Source organism: Lampris incognitus, chromosome 19 (genome assembly GCF_029633865.1).
Source record: "Lampris incognitus isolate fLamInc1 chromosome 19, fLamInc1.hap2, whole genome shotgun sequence".
NCBI classification, from domain to species: domain Eukaryota; kingdom Metazoa; phylum Chordata; class Actinopteri; order Lampriformes; family Lampridae; genus Lampris; species Lampris incognitus.
Window position 1 is genome coordinate 21642438 of NC_079229.1, and position 23092 is coordinate 21665529.

Genomic DNA, 23092 nt, shown 5'->3' on the forward strand with positions numbered 1-23092 from the left:
TAGAGGACAAGAGGACTTTTCATGATGGGGTTGATCTGACTGTTCCTCTTAAAGGTCACTGGTGGAAAGGTGTTGTTCGCATGTTCAGTGTACTGATGTAACCATTCAATTATGTCATGGCTGCATCAGAACTGAATCTGCCATGTCCGTGACTAGACATTCATATGATAACATGCGTACAGTGACCCGATTAAGGTTCTTATTCCACATAAAACACAAGCCAATTTAAACCATTCATACAAGTTGGGCTAAGAACCACCGGCGGAAGCGAGTGATGATGGGCCTGGGTGCAAGAATTGATCATGGGCTCGAGATCAATATCAAATTCATCAAATATTAATGTAAATTGAATGACTGACTTATTCGACTAACTGGCTGAAAGTGCTACCTGATCCCAGGAACAGCAGCAGCAGTGTAAACAGCAGAGCAGGCAGCAGCTTCTCCTGAATGACTCTCATCTTGATCCACACAGTTGTTTTCTTTTCCGTGAACCTCTAGCTGCCTCTACGGGGTGCTCGAGAGGAAAAACATAATGGTCGTGAGCATTGACATATAAATACAGACACCACGTTGACCACTTTGGCCCGTTGCTGTGATGTGTCAATGTCGCCCCCATATTGGACTGGGCAAGACTGGCCTGTCAACAAATACAAGTCAACAGGGGAGCTGCTGTTTTTCTGAATAAAAAAAACACTATAACATTTACATTTCTCCACCGATTTCAATGAGTCGTTGTTATATTCAAGGGTTTTGTCTTCATTTACTTGGACTCTCAATGGTTGGGCTATAATCGGTGCTAGATGCTCAAGAGGGGAGTCTGCATCAATATCAGGCTTACGTGAACTGAATTACGTATGTGGTGGAAAATAATTCATTGTCATGAGGAATTGTAAAAACCCACAAGCATGTCAAGCATGTAATTCAGCCCAAAACACTACAAATATGGTGACACTACCTGTTGATACAAAACAACTTCCTTTATTTTCTAGATTATTAATACTTAATACTTTACGAGTGAAACTGTTATGTAACTTAGCAGAAAGGGTTTTACACATTATCTGTAATCTCATGTAGCCCATCCCATCAAGCTGACAGAGCGTCTAGAGAAAATCTCGTTGGGGGAAAAAATTAGATGATAAGATCTCAGAAATCTTAAGGCTGCCATTTGATTAGCTCCGAGTTTGAAAATGCCCACCTTTGGAAACAGCACCTCTGCTTAGGTTTCCAGTTTGAGTAAAAAAATTTTCCTTGTTTGTCTTGGCAATGCTAACACAGGGCTCAAAAGTGCGAGCAATTCGCTTACATTTGCGACTAATAACAGATGTGCGCGAACTGTAAAATGTAATTATACGGAGCCCCTAAAGTCCTGAAAAGGTGATTTTTTTTCTTCTTGTGCACATAAGTTATCTTGTGCACACAAGATACCTATCTTGGGGCACACTTCAGTAAAACGAGCGAGTAGCAGAAAGCTATCTTCAACCAGCTCACCCACCAAAAACATACCAAATTCCCGGTAGTGTAGCAGTCCATCCCGCTGGCTACCAACGCGGGGATCATTGGCTCAAATCCCCATGTTACCTCTGGCTTAGTCAGGCATCCCTACAGACACAATGGCTGTGTCTGTGGGTGGGAAGCCAGATATGGGTATGTGTCCTGGTCAGTTGACGCCTGCTCGAGGGGGAGGGGGAACTGGGGGAAATAGGGTGATCCTCTCATGCGTTACATCCCCCTGGTGAAACTCCTCACTGTCAGGTAAAAAGAAGCGGCTGGTGACTCCACATGTATCGGAGGAAGCATGTGGTAGTCTGCAGCCCTCCCCAGATTAGCAGAGGGGGTGGAGCAGAGACCGGGACAGCTCGGAAGAGTGGGGTAATTGGCCAAGTACAACTGTGGAGAAAAAAGGGGAAAGCCCCCCCCCCCGCAAATTGACTGTTCAAATAAAGCAATAAATGCTGCAATGTTTCCGACACACTTGAGAAATCAACAAGCTCTTAAAAGCTCTAAAACTCAACTCCCCCCCTATGGTCTTCAAAGCACGGGCCTATCATGGCTTTACTATGCTGATAATAACTTGTTCCCACAAGATCATTAACTTGTGCACACATGATAAAAAATATATCACCTTTCAGGACTTTAGGGGCTCCGTATGTGTAGAGGCACATGTGCGAATAAAAAATTTAACCCAAGCAGCCTATTTTTTTCCCAACAAAAAGGTTGATAAAGCAACAACAATGATAGCAGTCACTGCACCAAACCAATGTTGTTCGTTTAAAACAACAAAAAAAACAACAAAAAAAACACCCTATGATCCACTCCTCAGCGCAAATGGACACCACTTTCTCTGAAAAAGAGAAAGAAATTAAAATAAAGAAAATGGACACCACTTTCTCTGAAAAAAAATAATAAAGAAAATTAAAAAAATAAAATAAAATAAAGAAAACCTTGAGTGAACATGCGGTGAGCTAGATAGCTAGCTAAAGTTAGCCATCAGCCATGAAGCCCATTAGTCATTATTTGGAGTGTGAAAGAAACTGAAATTTCAAAAGTTGTGACTGGAACAGCTGATGCTGAGGAGGAAATGGATGAGCAAGAGGACGCGACGATGTACCGTTACCTGAAGCTACCGCCGGTGGGAAATACAATTACAATACAATACAAGCAGAGTCTTTTTTCACATTTACAACGAAGAAGAACTACTTTATTATGGACCTCTTCATACCGTTCATACAGTTTAAAGTAGTTCAAAATATAATTACACAATTATTAAATACAGTTTGGAGCAGAAATAATTAAAAAATAATTACAAATAATTAAAAACCTAGTGTACTTAGTGTATTCAAAAAAAATTCTGCTTGCTATTGTCTCCTCGCAGCATCCCTTTATTAGGAAAAAAAACAGATTTGATAAATTTCGCCTCTTAAAGTTCTTTATGTGCTCCTAAATTTTTTCAACTTAGGAGCACATGTGTTCATAAGGAAACAAGTAAGCATCGAGCCCTGTAACAATAATAATGGATATGTTTATTTTACTTGCTTTTGCAAAGTATTTTGTCTGCCACCGAGAACAAACCATCCCAGGAAATAAGTAGTTATTTCCTTTTCTCCATTAAATAAATAATAAATAACAAGGAGCAAGTACAGCATTTTTATTTTACCTTGTGAGTGATAGGCTTAGAGCTACAGCTTGTAAACAAATGCTAACCCTAACCCTAGCTTGTCGCTACACTATGAAGAAGAAGAAAAAAAGCCTCGATTGTCTTTGCAACAGTGATGTAAATGGCGTTGCCCAAACCCCAAAAGTTACCTGGTGCTGCTTTAATCACTGTATCCATTGGAAAGGGTATCCCATTCCCGCAACTGCAGCTTGAGTTTTTTTTCTTTGCAAATAGTGGCACTGCTTAAAATGCACGTGCATTGTTCTTTGGGGACGAAAATGATGCATCAAAGTGAATCCAGAAAAAGCGAGTCGGAAACTGACTTGAGTTCATCATCGCCATGATTACATACCTCACTCTTCGCCCCCAGCTCCTGGTGTGCATAAAAATGCATGAGCGATGAATGAACTTCACTTTACTGCCCATTCCAAATAAATGGTTTTATTGATCTGTTGTTTCGCCACCTAATTATCTGAGAGGTGTACCTCTTTGAATAGTTTTAATGGACCTTAGCCGGGAATGGAGGCTTGTACTTACAGATGACAACATGATTGTGTAATTATTCCAGCACAATAACTCGGAGACAAAGCGTGTTTCTCCCTTTTGCCAAGTGTTCTTGTGTAATGGTTTGCATTGCAATTACTGAGTTCACTTGTAAAGTTTCAACTGATGAATTTTCAATTGATTTTCCCTTGACCTATAGCCTGATTTGTATTATGCACAGTATAATGTGTTTCCATTTACTCGGGCTTTTCACATGGGCTTTGTTGGCGTTACATTGAACCATAGTATTTCATATCAGTTTTTCTATGTGAGCTCAGATCGGCATGGTGCAGATGTCAATCAAACGGTCCCTGCTGGCCCTCCATCTCCCAGCCTCCCTGCCCCAGGCTCTGGAGATGGAGGAAGGCAGTCCTGGGGTCACAACACTCGTGTTTTTATTCAGACAAACCCTACTGTTGCTTTTTTTCTCATTACCCATATGCCCCTTTGGTGTATCAACGCCCTTTTATAGCAACACGCCACAATCTCAGGTCAAAAGTCAGGATATAGTGAAGATTTTTTTTTTCAAATTCATTTCATTTTCACACGCTTATATCACTGTACCCAGAACAATAGACAGCATTGTTGTTGGGGTGTTAACCCCATTCTGCATCTGATATTTCACACACAATGCTATGGTAAATCCTTTTCTGACACACATAAACATCGTCAGTACTTAATACATTTATGATTTGTTTGCTCATCTGCTCACATGCTTGAGAGTTGCCACGTCCCGCGGCTGACCAAGTGGCTTGTATTATTTGCTGAGAAACTAAACTCGTGCAAAGTGGATGAATCTCTATAAAGAATATCTCAGTTAAAAGGTTACTATGGGCATCTCAATTCATTTCAGGATCAACTGGAAAAATGACTGGCTGCTGTTATATTCACAACTAATAGACTCATAACAAGCATTGGATCACCTTGATTTCAATGCAAACATCAAGTGATTCCCTTATTCTGTTTTAATTTGTAATATACATAAATATAAATGCTTTTATGCATATGTGTGTGTGTTTATTTAAAAAAAAAACTCCCTCTCACTCTTTTTCAGGTGGTGTGTCTTCCCCAAGCTTGGGGTCCTCTACCAGAGGCGTGGGAGTTTGAGGGTTCTGCGCAGTATCTTAGCTGTTCCTAGGACTGTACTCTTCTGGACAGAGATATCAGGTGTTGTTCCTGGAATCTGCTGAGTAGCTCTCCCAGTTTGGGGGTCACAGCCCCTAGTGCTCCCATTACCACTGGGACTACTGTGGATTTCACCTTCCACATCTGATCTAGTTCTTCCCTCAGCCCTTGGTATTTCTCTAGCTTCTCATGCACTTTCTTCCTGATGCTGCCGTCGCTCGGGATTGCTACATCTATCAGTACTGCTGTCTTCTGTTCCTTGTCGACCACCACAATGTGTGGTTGGTTAGCCAGCACCTGCCTGTCAGTCTGGAACTTGAAGTCCCACAGAATCTTAGTCTGCCATTTTCAACCACCTTTGGCAATGTCTCACATTTGGACTTGAGGACTTCCAGTCTGTATTCAGTACAGATATTCCACTATCCCAGCCATTTGGTTGTGCCTTTCAGTGTACACTTCCCCAGCTAGCATCTCACACCCTGCTACTAAGTGCTGGACTGTCTCAGGGGCGTCTTTGCACAGCCCGCACCTGCATATATGTGTAGATATGTATATGGGGAAACTAATCTTGTTACACACAACCCGTCTCACTGATGTCATTTTGCTTCACTCACTTTCATTGCTGCCATGCGTGTTTGAACTAATTTCAATTTATCTTCACATAAATCAAAGCTGATTTGCTTCAAAGATTTTCCCAAAAATAAATCGCCTCAAAATAATTCAGAGCAAAATTTACAGAAGTGAGCCACTTAAAAATATCGTGTTTAATCCTTTAATGATATTAATTATAGTTGAAGTAGAATTAGTAGTAGCAACTATAGGTTCCTAGAGAATTATAAATGTAAATTATTTAAGCTAGGTTGGCCCCACATTGAATGAATTTTATGGAAATACCTCATACACAAGTGTTTGTGGTCGGTGTGTTAGCACGCTGGTCGTGAGATGTGAGCTCTAACCCAGATAAGCCTGTACCGTTTTTTTTTAATGTTTGTTAAACAATAATTAAACTTTATCTGCAGTGCATTCCACGTTAACCACACTATTCTCCACTGAATACATAGTGATTGGGGGGAATTGCAAGGCGGACTATCCTTCAGAGACGGCCCTGCTCACAGCAGCTGTTGGTGCAGATGCAAGGTGACAGTAATCAATACTGATTATTAAAGTGGGAACACCATCTCTAGTGTGTGATTAATCTTCATTCCCCTATGTTTACAGAGCCTCTCCTGGCCCGTATGGCTCTGAGGGGGGACCACTCCATATTATCTATCCCCGGAGCCAGCCGAACAAAACACTGTCACCATTAAAGATATGTTCTGTCATTGTGGGAGAAGGCAGGCAGAGGTCATTATTGGAATGGAAGTCTTCTAATGCAGCTGCACATTGTGTCAAAGCAGAATATCTACAAAATAAACCAATTTAGTGAGCCATACCTAATTCTCATGCATAGTTAATTTCTATAACAAGACATTCTGTTATAAGTCTAAAGCAGATAACTTGACCAGTGACATAGAAAGCTATGACCAGTATCGTTTTTTCTGTGGAAGTTGCTCTTGATGGCACGCATGAAGTGAAGTATGTTGCCATAGACATGCTAGTTCTTCCGCTTCTGGTGTGGGAAGATGGTGACGTGAATTCCCATTTGCGGCGGCCTCACCTGTACCGTTTCATGCAGTGTCTTCATCCACGTCGAAGTTTGTGTTTTCGTTTGATGGCTGGGAGAGCTGGCGCTGGATTGGCTGGGAGAGCTTGGTCTGCTGCATCTTGTGGGCCCAGGGACTCAGGCCCTGCCCAGAGCTGCGCCCGAAGAGGTAACACTGAGGGTGGCCTGACAGGACGTGGAAGCGGGGCAGCCTAAGCTAACTGCTCAGCCCATGCAAACTGGCAGTTCCGATAACACCGAGGGCGGTCTCTTGTAGCGGCCTCGCCTAGCGTTGACTGTTTTAGTGTCGTCGTGTGGAGTGTGGGGAGGTGTGTCAAAGGTGTCTGGCTGGGAGAGCTGGCATTGGATTGGCTGAGGGAGCCTGATCTGCTGCGTCCGGCAGGCCCAAGGACCATGGCCCTGCCCGAAGCTGTGTCCGAAGAGGAAACACCGAGGGCAGTCTAACAGGATGTGGAAGCGAGGCAAGCTAAGCTAACTGCTAGCCCATGCAGACCGGCAGTTCCGACAGTCATCCTGGCCGGCATTCGTTCTATTGGACAATTATTTTTTTGGTTTAATTTGGATATATGTGTTGGTTTGGATATATGTGTTAGTTTGGATATATGTGTGTTCTTGTAGTTTTTGGATATGTGTTTTTGTCTTTGTGTTGCACTGCTGTGGGTTGGGGGAAACAACATTTCGTACGTGAAATATGACAAAGTGTTCTTGATTTTCATATCAGTTTAGACAACCTTTCTTCTATGTTTAAAAGGTTGTTTTTTTTCTATACAGCTACGGTGCCAAGCCCTACTGCTGATTTGAAGGTAAGTCTTTTAACCTTGCCGTATGGCAGCTATAGTGAACCAAACCATTCATCATCCTTGCTCCACTGCATTCACAATCAAATTCCGATTAATGTTTAATACAAAAACAAAACAAAAATCAAATCAGAGGTACTAAGAAAATGGATTGTTTGGTTTGGAGGCATTTATGGTACCAGGTCAATTAAAGCATAAGTCAATAATGTAATAATGAAACACTAATGAAAGTTGGGCATCATGTGGAGCAGAAAACAAAACAAGGCAAGGGATAATACTAATCACTGATATATGACAAATGTGGAAGCCATGCGAGAATTGGCATGAGTCTTGCATTTACAGTGGAGGATGGAACCCCCACCCCCCTTACCCACAGATGTGAACATGTGTGCTTGATATGCATCGGCGACACACCATTAACATTTTTGGACTGGGTTGAAGGCTCCCGGTGCCTCTCGTCTCCTCTGCCTGTGACTGCAACAGATGGCCGCCCTCCCAGCATCCCCAACTCATAGCTACCCAGGCGCTCCCCCCACAGGTGGTAGGGTCTTGCCCCTCTCCCATCAGACACAGCTCCATCGTTTAATAATCACCAGCAGCCCCACCCCCGCCTTCTCGCCCTCAAAGATCTGCTCTAATTCCATCCCCCACCAACACCACACACACACCCCTACCCCCCTCACCTCCTTATTTCTCTTGAGGATGCAACCCCCCCCCCCACAGCATCTGTGAGGATCCCACCAAGAGAAGATAAGCAAGCCCCATACCGCTCTCTCTCGCTTCTGTTGGTGGGGCCTTGTGTCAGGCAGAACAAAGAGGAAGAAGGTGCATAGAGACACTGGGAATTCTTGACAGCTGTTTCATTCAGAAGCCAATCTCCTTTCCTCGGTGCTGTATCTGGTAAGAAAAAGAGAGGGTGCGCTCTCTGGAAAAAGGATGAGGCGTAGATCTTTTGGAAAGTTCAGAGGATTAATTTGGCAAAAGGCAGTCGAGGGTCGCTGGCAAGGATGAGAGAAGGGAGTGAATAAGAGGGGAAAAAAAAGGAAACACTTTCTTTGTCAGAGTAATTGCTCTTAGCCAGTCTAGTGTGCAAACTGGGGAGAGATTATAGGATTTATTCCCATGTAGATTTTCGGTGGAGACGTTTTGCTTGAGCCATTCTTTTCACTGCAGCAGAGCATGTTTCTCTGGATATTCTGTATAAATACATAAATACATAAATACGGGCCGATGCTTGAGTGCCATGTCTTTTATTCCCTGAGACAGCAAGCACACGTGGATTAAACGGGTGTGTCAAAGGCAAACAAATCAAACGTCAAAGTAAATGACAACAGTATATACTTAGCACACGGAAATCAGATTATATCACTACCAATGCCAACTGAAGATTTGTACCTACACACACCTGTTTTGGAGCTTTTGTTTACAGTCAGGAGGGTTAAACCATTTCACAAAATCATAATCAGCTCAGCGGTTTTTGCTTAAATGAAAGGGTGGATAAAGAAGTCAGAAAGTGGGAAAGAAATACACCAATCAACCAAAACATTAAAACCACTGACAGGTCAGGGGGGGATATATATTAGGCAGCAAAGTGAATAATCAGTTCTTGAAGTTGATGTGTTTGAAGCAGGAAAAATGGGCTAGCATATGGCTCTAAGCATCTTTGACGAGTGCCAAATTATGATGGCTAGACAGACGACTGGGCCATAGCATCTCCAAAACGGCAGGTTTGTGGGGTGACCCCAGTATGCAGTGGTCAGTACCCACCAAAAGTGGTCAAAAGACGGACAACTGGTGAACCGGTGACAGGGTCATGGGCGCTCGAGGTTCATTGATGTGCATGGGGAGCAAAAGCAAGCCCATCTGGTCCAATCCCACAGAAGAGCTACTGTAGCTCAAATTGCTAAAAAAGTTCATGCTGGCTATGATAGACAGGTGTCAGAACACCCTATGTATGGGGCTGCGTAGCCATAGACCGGTGAGAGTGCCCATGATGACCCATGTCCATTGTCAAAAGCGCCTACAATGGGCATGTACATCAGAACTGGATCATGGAGCAGTGAAAGAAGGTGGCCTGGTCTGATAACTCACATTTTCTTTTACATCACGTGGACGGCCTGGCGTGTGTGTGTGTCATTTACCTAGGTAAGAGATGGCACCAGAATGCACTATGGGAAGAAGACAAGCCGGTGGAGGTAGTGTGATGCTCTGGGCAATTTCTGCTGGGAATCCTTGGGTCCTGGCATTGATGTGGATGTTACTTTGACATGTACCACCTACCTAAACACCATTGCCAACCAAGTACACCCCTTCATGGCAATGGTATTCCCTGATGACAGTGGCTTCTTTGAGCAGGATAATGCATCCTGCTATACCGCAAAAACATTTTCAGGAATGGTTTGGGGAACATGACAGAGTTCAAGGTGTTGCCTTGGCCTCCAAATTCTCCAGATCTCAATCCGATCGAGCATATCTGGTATGTGCTGGAAAAACAAGTCCGATCCACGGGGGCCTCACCTTGCAACTTACAGGACATAAAGGATCTGCTGCTAATGTGTTGGTGCCAGTAGCGTACCGTGGGGTTTCCGTCAAGGCCTTCAGTAATGAACTGCACCCCCCCCCCCACACACACACACACAACATACATTTCTCATATGGGTGCTGATACAGCCAACATACAAAATACACTATCACGGACTACATGCACTACTGGATCAACACCAACAAGATAGCTGATCAACAACCAGCACGCCACTGTGCGCTATAGCAGCTATTGCAGCATCACCATGAGATCTTCTTTTATGTCACTCAGCAACCAGATTGCACGCGCACGTCACATAGCACAAAAACAATAATTGTTCTAGTTGTCCACCAGGCGCATCTCCCCTTCTCTGGTGCGCCCACTTGGCAACAAACTAACCTTTTTTTCCGCCTACCGGGAGAAGAGCCCTCATTAATGAGAACATTCACAGACTCATTAAAAGACTTCAGGTGTGTTTAGCCGCTGCGGTTTTCGTGATATAGAACGAATGCAGGCGAATGACTTTCATTCATCCATCCATTATCCAAACCGCTTATCCTGTCAAGGTCGCGGGTATAAAGCAATCTGTAAAAAACAAACAAACACACAGCTCAGCCATGGGAAATTGTAGCTACTGGGGTGATTTCCAGCGGTGACTGTAATTAATCATACTCTTGAATTTGTATTTTTATAGCGGTGTTTTAACATTGGCGTCTACGGCACTTCCGCGTCCCCTTCATGATGGCTGTGAAGCAAACATGGCGGCCAGGTGAATAACGCGAATTATTTTTGGTTCCTCCGCTGTTCCTCCGGTTCTCCCCACCAGTTCTCCTGTGCTGAGATCAGCAGTGAATTAGCGGCAGGGTTTCGAAATACAATCGACGTCTCGTTTACTTCCAACACTCGTACCCGAATACATAATGGGCACTGTCGCCGCCCGAGCTAAATCAACTGTGCGCATGCGTACAGCGACAGCGCGCAGCGTTGCTCGAGCAAGCTAGAGGGTGAATGAAGAGAGGGAGCGGCGATAGCGAGAATAAAAGTTTTCCGAAGGTTTTTTTTTTATCACTGTCTTTAACCACGAGAGGTGCTTGATTATACAGTTATAACTGTGCACAAAACATTTAGGCTGATAAATCCAGTAATTTTGGAGATTAGCCGCGGACCAAACACATACCGGCAGGCGGCGATAGTAAACAAGTTTCCACAGTTGAAGCTGTGTTCGCCAGTCACTCGCAGAACTTCAACAAATTCAATAAAGTATAGCCACAATATTATCATTATAACCCTATCATTATAACCCCTTCAATTCAATAACAAAAATGTGCACACCAACCTGGGGTCGAATTTCCACCTCACTGGAGACTCGTGGCAGGCTTCTCTGGCAAAATTCATCCAATAATTCGGTCCATTTGGGAAAACGTGTAAAAAAATGCAGACAATCCAAACAGATTCGCAAAAAAACAAACATAAAAACAAACAACAAACAAAACAAAAAAACCACGAAGTAGATCGGCAACAAGATCATCAGTAGCTTCGAAAGCGGCGGCCATAACGCTTAGTTTGCTCACAACCCGCCAAGGCCTCAAGCTTGGCCCAAGTCTATGACGATACCGGGGCTAGTTTCACAGGGCCCCGGGGCGTTCCGACACTACACACCACTATCTGATTGGCTGACGACACGGTCACTCAAAGTTGTACTCAGTTGGCAGCTTCGGGCTTCAGGGAAAGGCCAGCAATACCGCTAAGTACTGGTTGGTCCAAGGAGGTGCGATACGTTTAGATGACGTAGCAAATCCCTGCTCAGCCCCACGAGAGAACAAGTAATTGTATTCAGACACATTTCAGGCACACTTCAGTTTAACAATGAACATCAAATGATTGATGATGATTTTTGATTTTTGGCTTTGACAGGCCAGCAGAGAGGCCCTGATGTCCCTGACGGCCCACCCCTGCTTGGTGCCAGATACCAGAGCACACCTTCAGAGGTCTTGTGGACTCCCATGACTCGATGAGTCAGAGCTGTTTTGACAGCACGAGGGGGCAGGGGGGCTGCACAATATTAGGCAGGTGGTTTTAATGTTTTGGCTGATCTGTGGAGTTCTCAGTGACGCTATCAGCAGCTTGATATTCGGTAGAATAATTTATTCATTTGATGTTGAAAACAGCGGCAGTCTGAATTTTTTTGGGGGGGGGGGATGATTATGAGATCAAAACCGCTGCACATATTTGCATTTGTTGTGCGACTTTGTTTACCAGAATACTTCAAACAATGCATTACCATTTCAAAGCTGGTCAAGTATATGTAATTCCTTGTCCACACATGAAAACAAGATAATTTTTTTCTTTTGTTTTTCTTTCCTCTAACTAGTTCAAAGAATAGCGCGCTGCTGCACCCAGTCGGCGCAGCTCTGCGGTGAACTCGGGATGTGACTCTCCCGTGACTTGCACGGCGGATTTGCAGCAACTGACGTTGCCCGCGGTGGTTTTGTACGAACTGGGCGCCTCGTGCAGGACGAACCCGTCGAAAGACGGTTTGTGAAGGATCAAAAGCCGCTCTTTAGCTCCCAAACTGCTGTCGAGTCGAAACAAGCTGCCCGGCAAAATGTGTCGCCTATCCAGCAGTCGTTTGAACACCCTCTGTTCCCGATCCGGCTCCGTGGCATGCGAATGGAGAAAGTACAGGATCCTGAACGATTTCCACCGTTTTGAGGGACTTGGAGTGCACCAGATCCCGTTCCCTCCGCTGAGCAACTTGTCTTGTACTTTATAGCACTTATATTAGTAATGAATGGACCGGAAACCAAGGCATGACTTTGACATTTTACTAGGCATAGCCCCAAGTCCCAACACTCGCGCATGCGCGCTCATTACATATCAAAACCTGCTCACTACAGAACTCACAAGGGAACGCGCGAGGATGGCCCAATCACTAGCTTCCGTTTTCACTGTGCTCCGGAAATGACAGGGCTGACGCACGCGCATCAGTTTCCCCAAGTTTGGAAATAAACTCGCGTAAGCGCACACAGACAAAAATACACAAGCCCGATCACACTCAAACCAACACTACTTGTAGTTATCGTAACAGCTCCGAGAATGGGAATTCGGAGAGAAAGTCTTAATTAAAATAAAATAAAATCTGTTAATTATGTTGTTTTACAGCGTATGTACGCAAACCCTAAGAATTTCTTTACTTCTTCACACATTGACTTCACCTCACAGTCAAGTAATTTAAACTTGAATTAAAAAAAAAACAAAGAAAAGGAAAAAAACAAGTACAGTATGTTCAGAAAAATTACTACGCACAACAAAACACGGACAGCTGGCCCATGGAGCATGTGTGGACTTGTTATCGTGATCAGATTTGTCAGGAAGTCTTCCTACTTCCTTTAGGGCCATAGTGGGCCTCACGCCGTGCGTGACCCTCGATGGGTGGCACAGTGGGAATTTGCCCCGGGCTAAACTAATACACAAGAATGCAACCTACCCTGGGACTACTCTGGCCCAGTTGGGACCTTATTAGCCAAAGGAGACCAAATTACATGGCATGCCTTGATATCAGGGGTCACCCAGGTTAACCAAATGGATATTTCCCTTCGGTTTCATGGGGTATTCAGGAGTGGGAAGTGCTGGGACTCCAGCTGATGGTAGCTGTGGGTATGAAGAGGAAGGTGACATCACTCTGCTAAATGTACCGTTAATCACCCTAGTCCTGTATTTGTTTTACTTGACCATTTTGCCCGTCTCTCATTCCGTCTATGACTTCCTCCCTCTTACACAAATACCTCCCCATCCCCTTCCCGCTGCCGCCACATATGCACACACACACGCACACACGCGCACACACACACACACACACATGCACACACACTGCTAGTGCTTTACATTTTCTATGGTTCAGAGAATAAGAGATGTAAAACCGGCTTCTTCCTCTACCCGCATATTACGGACAAGCACCTCTTCTCGGATACACGCACCAACCAGATGTTGCCCAAAGCTGGAGGGAATGAGCCCCCAGGTGTGTGTGTATGTGTGTGTGTGTGCGTGCGCGCATGTGCAAGTCAACCTCCCACAATTTGCTTTCCGTCCGCTTCCGTCAAGATTTACGACCGCAGTTTTCCCTATGACAGCATTGGCTTCCTCCCTGGAATTCCCTGCGGAGCTGCGGGGCAAAGAACAGAAGAGAAGCAGATTACTGAAACCCGAAACAGGTGAGACGGGATCAGGGCCTCACCCAACGACAGGGGGAGGAAAAAAGCATCTCGTCTCCTGAAACCAGGGACATTTAGTGTTGTGGGTTTTTTTTTCTTCAAATCTACCGACTGTTCACACGAAACCCATCTGCTTCTCATATCAACACGCTCGCACACTACGGTTCAGGGGTCCCACGGACACGGCCCTCAGGGTGAAGAGGACGCAGCCGAGTAATGAAATCAAACTGGCCGAGTGACAGTGTCTGCCGTTGATCACTGGAAATGGCTGAAGGTTTTTTATTATGGAGTATTATGACACCGGGAATGCAAAGGGGGGGGGGGGGACATTAAAGACTCAGCAGACCTCTATCAGTGTGAGTAATGACAGGACAGACTGGAGCCATAGACGGCTTTACTGATCCCCCCAGGCCTCGACGTGTTAAGCATGCAAGGCTACATAGCAGGATACCTGTTAGGTTACATACAGCGTTGTGTGTCATGCAGACATGATCCGTAGAAGCCAGACTGTGTTATAGCGGCTCAATGCGAATCGTCTTTGGTCGACACGGTTGGATGTATGCCCGTGATGTCACGGCGTTATTCAGGAGAACGTTGGCTTTTCTTCCTGGTCACGACCCACTTTACGCATATAACGGTACCAAGCGGGTGAACAGGAGTTCAAAAGTGCAAAGTGCCAGACCGGCCTTGTTTTCCATGACGTCATGTTAAATATCGTCAGCTCAAACCTGCAACACTGGTGGGCGCTTCTGAACAGAACAGCTGAAGAAGAGAGATGTGACTTTACCAAACACCTGTGTGACTAATTTATCTCTATCTGATATACTAAAGCACACTGACCACGTGGAATACTAAAGGAAATAGGCCGTGGTGCAGTCAAGATGTCCGGATTAGTCAAGTTCCTTCAGAGACGGACCTTATAAGCACACCTCCTTCTTCTGCGGGGTGTTATTCCCATCGGAAGCCCGTCACCATCCTCCCACTGTCTGGGAAAATCTCACTGTTTGGTCTTTCCCTGGATTTCACCTGAATATTATCCTATCCCTGAAGGTGATATATATGGATGGGTGGGGGTCTAAATCCATGCACACACTCTCCCTCGCATATTTCCACTCCTCCCTCTTAACCAGATGGGTTCCCTCAGAGAGCCCGGCCTTCCTCGGGCTACCTCCAGCTTGGCGGTACTTCTGTGGAGCAGGGTCATAGGGCCCTTCCAGAAACCTGCCTTCCCCCCAAGTTGAACTCCATAAATTTGACTATTGTCTTCGCCGCTGTCAGACCTATTAAAGGATGCTATTAGAAGCCGAGCCAGCTCGAGTAAAAGTGACCTATCGTCCAGAAGATAAAAAGAAATGCAGTGACAAGAGGATATCCATTTCCTCCCTCCTCACTGCCACTCGCACAAATGTGGCAGCCACATTTCGAGGAACCGATAATGTGCACACACACAAAAAAGAGCAGCTTTTGAATGCACACCGTATTAGCTTCAGACCGCCGTCACGCCATTTCTGCAGCAAAGAGAGCTTTGAGGAGAATGTGAACTTTATTGTATTTGTTTTTAATCATCTTAAGGGCTGTGAGCCAGGTTTTATGAAACATGGTTTCTACTGCTTTATTACCTTTGAAATGTGGATCCGCCACAGCGGCCACCGCAACGCTAATAACGCCGGAGCGTTTCAGGACGGGGGGCTTCTAGGACGGCTGCGGAAACACTTCAAAACAAACTCTTGTTTGATTTGGAGGGTTCGAGTTCTTTACGGTGCATCTTAAAAAGAGTTGGAGATTGTTGGATTTAAATGCAAAAAAAAGTGGATACCTTGGCATAAGGGAATGATTTTGTAATTTTTTTTTCCTCAATCATGTTTCTCATGTTGCTCGACTTCCCCCCCATTACCCCACTCTTTCAAGCTGTCCTGGTTGCTGCTCCGCCCCCTCTGCCGATCCAGGGAGGGCTGCAGACTACCACATGCCTCCTCCCATACATGTGGAGTCACCAGCCGCTTCTTTTCACCTGACAGTGAGGAGTTTCACCAGGGGGATATAGTGTGTGGGAGGATCACGCTATACCCCTCAGTTCCCTGCCCCCCCTCCCCTCCCCTCTGAACAGGCACCCCGACCAACCAGAAGGGGCACTAGTGCAGTGAACAGGACACATACCCACATCCGGCTTCCCACCCGCAGACACGGCCAACTGTGTCTGTAGGGACGCCCGACCAAGCCGGAGGTAACACAGGGATTCGAACCGGCGATCCCCATGTTGGCAAAGCAGCAAACACAAGGGAGATAAGTGTTAACGGGATAGAAACTACCGTCGCTTTATTCATTGTAAAAGTTTATATTGTATGTACAGGGGTGGCCAGAGATAGTAGCTCTTAATGATATACGGATGTAAAAAGGAAAATTGCACTGTGTTTACATATTAGTCATTATTTACCACCATAGTACCATATTGCAAATATAAAAACACACACACACACACACACACACACACACACACACACACACACACACACAATGAGGAAGTCATTAAAAACACAAAGAAACAACACCAATATATTTCTCATTTCTCCCAGGGTAAATACAAAAAAAACAATAGCTTTGTGGATTTCATGTGTCACAGAGATGGCGAGCAAAAATTAATTATACAACAGAAATAATAAACATGTGCATTATGAGATATTATCAAATTTGCATATGAGGGGAAAAAAAACAAAATAAAAAAACAACCCTCGTTAAGATACTGCAGGCACTTGAACTGCTCCCGGTTCACCAATTAACCGTTGAGAAATTAAGCGGTGAAAAGAGCTGCGGTGTCCAAGTGTTGTCGGGGACCCCCCCACCCCCACCCCCACCTCGCCCACAGGAAGCGGGCTCGTTTGCAGCCCTGCCTCAGCCAACAGAACCGGCGCGGGCAGATAAACGGACAGAGTGACGGAAGACTAAAGAGGGACGAGGAAAAGACGGAAAGGGAAGAGATGAAAAAGGGAAAAACCGCCGCCTAGTTCTTAACCTTTCTTTTTTGTACCGCAGACTCACAGGAATAGCTGAGATTACTCCGTTGACTGAATCATCTGCAGGGTCAGTCCTGCCATCTTCTCTTCCTCCCACACTCCTCTCTCGTCTCCCACTCCAGAGCCAAGTGGTTTATATGGCTGCCAAAGCACATTCAAGACATATCGCAGCATCCGGTAAACTGGCACCACTACCACACATACAACACAGGTCTGCAGGCACACACACACACACACACACACACACACACACACTTCACATAGTACACTCCTTACACACACACACATGCATTACATAGTACCCTCCTCACTCACACACACATGCATTACATAGTACCCTCCTCACTCACACACACACACACACTTCACATAGTACCCTCCTCACACACACACACATGCATTACATAGTACCCTCCTCACACACACACACATGCATTACATAGTACCCTCCTCACACACACACACATGCATTACATAGTACCCTCCTCACTCACACACACATGCATTACATAGTACCCTCCTCACTCACACACACATGCATTACATAGTACCCTCCTCACTCACACACACATGCATTACATAGTACCCTCCTCAGTCACACACACATGCATTACATAGTACCCTCCTCACACACACACACATGCATTACATAGTACCCTCCTCACTCACACACACATGCATTACATAGTACCCTCCTCACTCACACACACATGCATTACATAGTACCCTCCTCACACACACACACACACACACACACATGCATTACATAGTACCCTCCTCACACACACACACATGCATTACATAGTACCCTCCTCACTCACACAGACATGCATTACATAGTACCCTCCTCACACACACATACACACATGCACACACACACACACACACACTTCACATAGTACCCCCTCCTCACACACACATACACACATGCATCACATAGTACCCTCCTCACACACACATACACACATGCACACACACACACACACTTCACATAGTACCCCCTCCTCACACACACACACACGTGCGTGCACATCACATAGTACCCTCCTCGCACACACATATATACACGCACACACACACACACACACACACACACACACACACACACATGCGTCACATAGTACCCTCCTCACACACACATAAACACATGCACACACACACACACACACACACACACGCTTTACATAGTACTCTCCTCACACATGCACACACACACACATTGCACACGGATGAGATTCATACAAAATACAAAAAAGATGTTTGCACATGTGAGCAAGCAAAGACAAAACTCCCGAACAAAGCGATACCCACAAACACGCACACGCACAAACGATGCAAACATTCAAGAAACACACACCTCGCATAATTTGACTGCAACGTGAAAATGAGCTCTCCCTCAATGGCGTAATCATGCAGTAAAACCCAAATAAGCTGTGTTGTGTCCAGGCTGTGGACAGGCACTCGTCCACACACCACACAGCCTCCGCACTTTCCCACGTCACCGCCCTCCTCAACTATCCAGCCGCTCACACACTGGGGGCCAGCAGGCTCCGCTCGCAGCCAAGCCGTTCCGGGCAGGGCCTGGACAGGGACGCACACAGTCCTTCTCAGCTTCTCCCTGTGTCACGCTGATACAACATACACCCACCCACCCACACACACACCCACCCACACAAACTCACACACACCACAATCGCAGGCATCCATTTTTCATGAGGTACATTAATTAATAACCTGCACCTGACCCCACTCACACATGTAAATTCCTCGGGCAGCAGGACAGGCGCAGAATAAAAGGGGGTCTAAAGTGTTTTTTTGTCTCCGCGGGGCTGAAAGAAAGAGTGGGATAAGTCGCACAAGCAAGCGTGTGTTTATTTTATTTTTTTTAAATTGTTTTTTTTTGTTAAAGTTTTGCTGGCTGTGGGTGATGACGAAGGGAAAAGAAAGGAGCCGCGGGCGGGACAGGAAGAAATCAGGATTGTCGTGTGGAATACTGCGTGTGGTGAAGAGGAGCAGGGGTGGAGGGAGCGCACTATGTGGCTGTCACTAAGCGGCGACGGGAAGCCAATGGGAGCATTCCTCTGTGGTCAGCAGTGAACTGAGGGGTCATGCCCAAACCCAGCTCTCATTCCACAGTTCAGACAAGCTGCTTAACCTCCGCGTTCCGTGTCACCACATGCTGAGGCTAGCCCACACACACACACACACACACACAAGCAACCACAATGTGCAAGCACAGAGAAAAAAAAAACGGACACATGGACCGATGAAGAGTTGAAGAACACCCCAGGAACCACAGAAATAAACCACTTTCACACAAGCATACTGACTGGGGCCGCCACAAGCACCGCTGTCAGCACAAAAACAAGTCCTTACTGCGAGACTTGGGCTGTGATACGTCGCTCAGAATACTGTCAGACGTGAGGAAGCAGAGCTGGCCTGAAAATGCCACCTCCCGTGGTGTGGTTATGTGCTGGATTGGTCTGATTGACATTTACTTATCGAGAGGGTTGATATCTAAAAAAAAAAAACCCCACCGGGACATGCAAAAGACTCGAAGGCACTTGTAGCACATTGGTAGATAGTAAAACATCTCTTCTTTCTTGATAAAATATCTGACCAGGGCCATGATTCATACCATAAAAAAACAAAGCTTATACAAAATATCAACATTTCATATCGACAATCCCATAAAAATCTCGGTATCTTGGCAATTGAATGTATCTGATTCAATTCGGTCTTGTTCTCCCATTATTATTGCTCCTCGCATTAGTCTCACTTTTCTATCTTTCTCCCCCCTCTCCTTCCATAACCTCTCTCATTCTCTCAGGAATAAAACGGCCTCCCTTTTTCTGAGCCGTGAAACCTGCTGAGCCTGGCCAGCTGTGACGGGGACGGGGGCACGTCCTGTCGGTAGGGGCCCTTGGATGGAGGTGGGGCCTTGCCTGGGGCTGGAGTCTGGTCTCCATGGGTGTCGTGGGTGCTGCTGCTAGGACTCTCCAGCATGGGAGGCAGCTTGGCCTTGCTGGCCTCCTGCTCCCTGCGCCTCTGCTCCTGCCTCAGCAACTCCTGGGTCTCCAGGAGGACTCGAGCATTGAGGCCGGAGGCTCCTAGATAGCCGTTGCGTGAGCCCTGGTAGCTGGAGTAGCGAGGGTTGTCCTTGGCGGTCTGGAAGCCCTCTCCCGCCTGGTACATCTTGTCCCAGGAGTCCTCGGATACGGTGCTGGGGGTTTTGCGAGGCTGCCTAGAAAAAAAAAAGAAAAAAAAAGGGATAGGAAAGAGATCAATGGTACTGAACTGGCTCTGCAAGAAAAACAAGCCAAGAAAAGATGTGTATCCTATTTAAAGGCAGACTTTGGTGCTTTTTAACCTAAGCCCTATTTTTGTACCATCTGGAGTCAAACCGAGTGATGGGTAGCAGAATCTTTTCAATTGGTTCAGTATCGAGTGAGCTAACGTCAGACATCCGCGCACCAAACTACAACCTAATCCTTCAGGGCAACAGCCCTCGCCAAATAACAAACTCCCTTTTTTGGCTCTAACAAGCTCGGTTTGTTTTGAGCGGTGCCGAAAATCACCTTCCATCGTGAAAAGAAACTCTCAGTACAGTCAGTCAGCACAGCGATGCACTTTTTTTTTTGCCATTTCCCTTTTCCCACTTCTCTCCAGCTCTCTCTCACTTCCACTGTTGTCTTCCTGCAGCAACCTTGCAGAATTACAGCGTGAGACTTCTGGCCCAGGCTGGAAATGGACTGATATCTGTTAAACTCCATGAATGATACCATGGATAAGGCTCTTTAGACTCCTCTCGTAACATTCTGAGTGTGTAAGTGTGAAATAGAGCACTGCTAGTTGGACGGTATTTGGCGAGTGCTATTGCCCAGAAGGATTACACTGCAGTTTGGTGCATAGCAGCTGGCTGACGCTAGCTTGCTCAATCCTGAATCGATTTAAAAGATTCTGCTACCCATCATTTGGTTTGACTACTAACTACGAAAAAATGGGGCTTGGATTAAAAAAAGACTAGGATTTCCCTTTTTTTTGGGGGGGGGGGGGTTTCTCTTCCTTTTTCTCCCCAATTGTGCTTGGCCAATTACCCCACTCTCCCAAGCAGTCCCGGTCACTGCTCCACCCCTTCTGCTGATCTGGGGAGGGCTGCAGACTACCACATACCTCCTCCGATACATGTGGAGTCACCAGCCGCTTCTTTTCACCTGACAGTGAGGAGTTTTCCCAGGGGGAGGTAGCATGTGGGAGGATCACGCTATTCCCCCCAGTTCCCCCTCACCCCTGAACAGGTGCCTTGACTGACCAGAGGAGGCGCTAGTGCAGCAACCAGGACACACACCCACATCCGGCTTCCCACCCGCAGACACGGCCAATTATGTCTGTAGAGATGCCCGACCAAGCTGGAGGTAACACGGGGATTCAAACTGGCGATCCCTGTGTTGGTAGGCAACGGCACAGACCGCTATGCTACCTGGACGTGCCAGAATTTCCCTTTAAATGGACTCCACATCTCCTCTTGGCCATCACATGACTCCTATTGTTTGACTGCTAACAAGAGGAAAATTCAATTAATGTTTATTTCCACTAAACAACGATAGCTGCTTGGTTTTCCTATAAAAAAAAAAGAAAGAAAGGGAGATAAAGGAAAATACAATTAAAAGAGAAAGTGCTTCAACTGATATTCTGCGAGATGTAAAGGGGGTGAATACTAAAACGCAGCACGACGGGGCGAAGGGAAACCTGTTCATGCTTGCTGTGGGATTTCACTGCATCCTGCAACATAAAGGCCCCGCCATGAAAGAGACGGGGGACAAACAGAGGAAGCCTATAGCACTATTAGTTCCACACCGTAAACAAACACAAATGTTAAAACTTGCCCAAGAACAGCGGCTGCTGCCATTCGTTTAGCTCCTTTCTGGAGATGCAGACGGGCGCACTCATAGCACACACACAATAACGGCAGGCCTCGCAGCACCGTCCACAATCTTATTGTGTCCTGCATGCCAGCCACTTTACCCACACACAGTATGGCCTCAGCACCACACACACACACACACGCGCGTTTCACTGTACTTGTGGGGACCGCTCACTAACTACATTAATTCATTCCCTAGCCCTTAACCCTAACCATCATAACTACATGTCTAACCTCAACCCTAAACCTAAGCCCTAACCCTGATAGACCCTGTTCCTCATGGGGACCCATAAAATGTCCCCACAAGGTGGTTTCTGATTTTTCTATCCCAATTCCTATCTATTGGGATAGAAAAACAAAGGCACACACACACACACACACACACACACACACACACACACACACGAACTCAGTGTTGTATTTCTATTTTAAGCTTAACCCTCCTACCAACACAGGGATCGCCGGTTCGAATCCCCGTGTTACCTCCGGCTTGGTCGGGCATCCCTGCAGACACAATTGGCCGTGTCTGGGGGTGGGAAGCCAGATGTGGGTATGTGTCCTGGTAGCTGCACTAGCGCCTCCTCTGGTCAGTCGGGGCGCCTGTTCAAGGGGAGGGGGAACTGGGGGGAATAGCGTGATCCTCCCACGTGCTATGCCCCCCTGGTGAAACTCCACAATGTCAGGTGAAAAGAGGCGGCTGGCGACTCCACATGTATCGGAGGAGGCATGTGGTAGTCTGCAGCCCTCCCCAGATCAGCAGAGGGGGTGGAGCAGCGACCGGGATGGCTCAGAAGTGTGGGGTAATTGGACAGGTACTACTGACAATTAAGGAGAAGAAAACAAAGGGGGAAAGGGGACACAAAAAAAAGCTTAACCCTAAAATAACCATCAAATCTACATGCCTAAGCTTAACCCTTCCCTTGACTTTAGCCTAATCCTAATTCTAACCTTAACCCTAAACCCAAGACCCAACAGTAAAATAGACCCTTAAAGAAGCGAGGACCGGCCAAAATGTCCTCACTTTGAAAAAAATGTCTTCACTCTTTGACAGTCAAAAACTCAATTGGTCCTCACAAAGATAGAGTTACACACACACACACACACACACACACACACACACACACACACACACACACACACACA

At 46.0% G+C, this 23092-nt stretch overlaps 1 protein-coding gene across 1 annotated transcript in view; it reads right to left on the reverse strand.

Annotated features, from left to right (window-relative positions):
• Window positions 1-19418: 19418 nt before the first annotated feature.
• Window positions 19419-23092, reverse strand: part of LOC130129512 (partitioning defective 3 homolog) — a 465188-nt gene continuing 461514 nt past the window's right edge. The window contains exon 24 of the mRNA XM_056299064.1: window positions 19419-20269. Coding sequence (XP_056155039.1) covers window positions 19852-20269 — 418 coding nt within the window. The 3' untranslated portion in view covers window positions 19419-19851. The remainder of the gene's footprint in view (window positions 20270-23092) is intronic.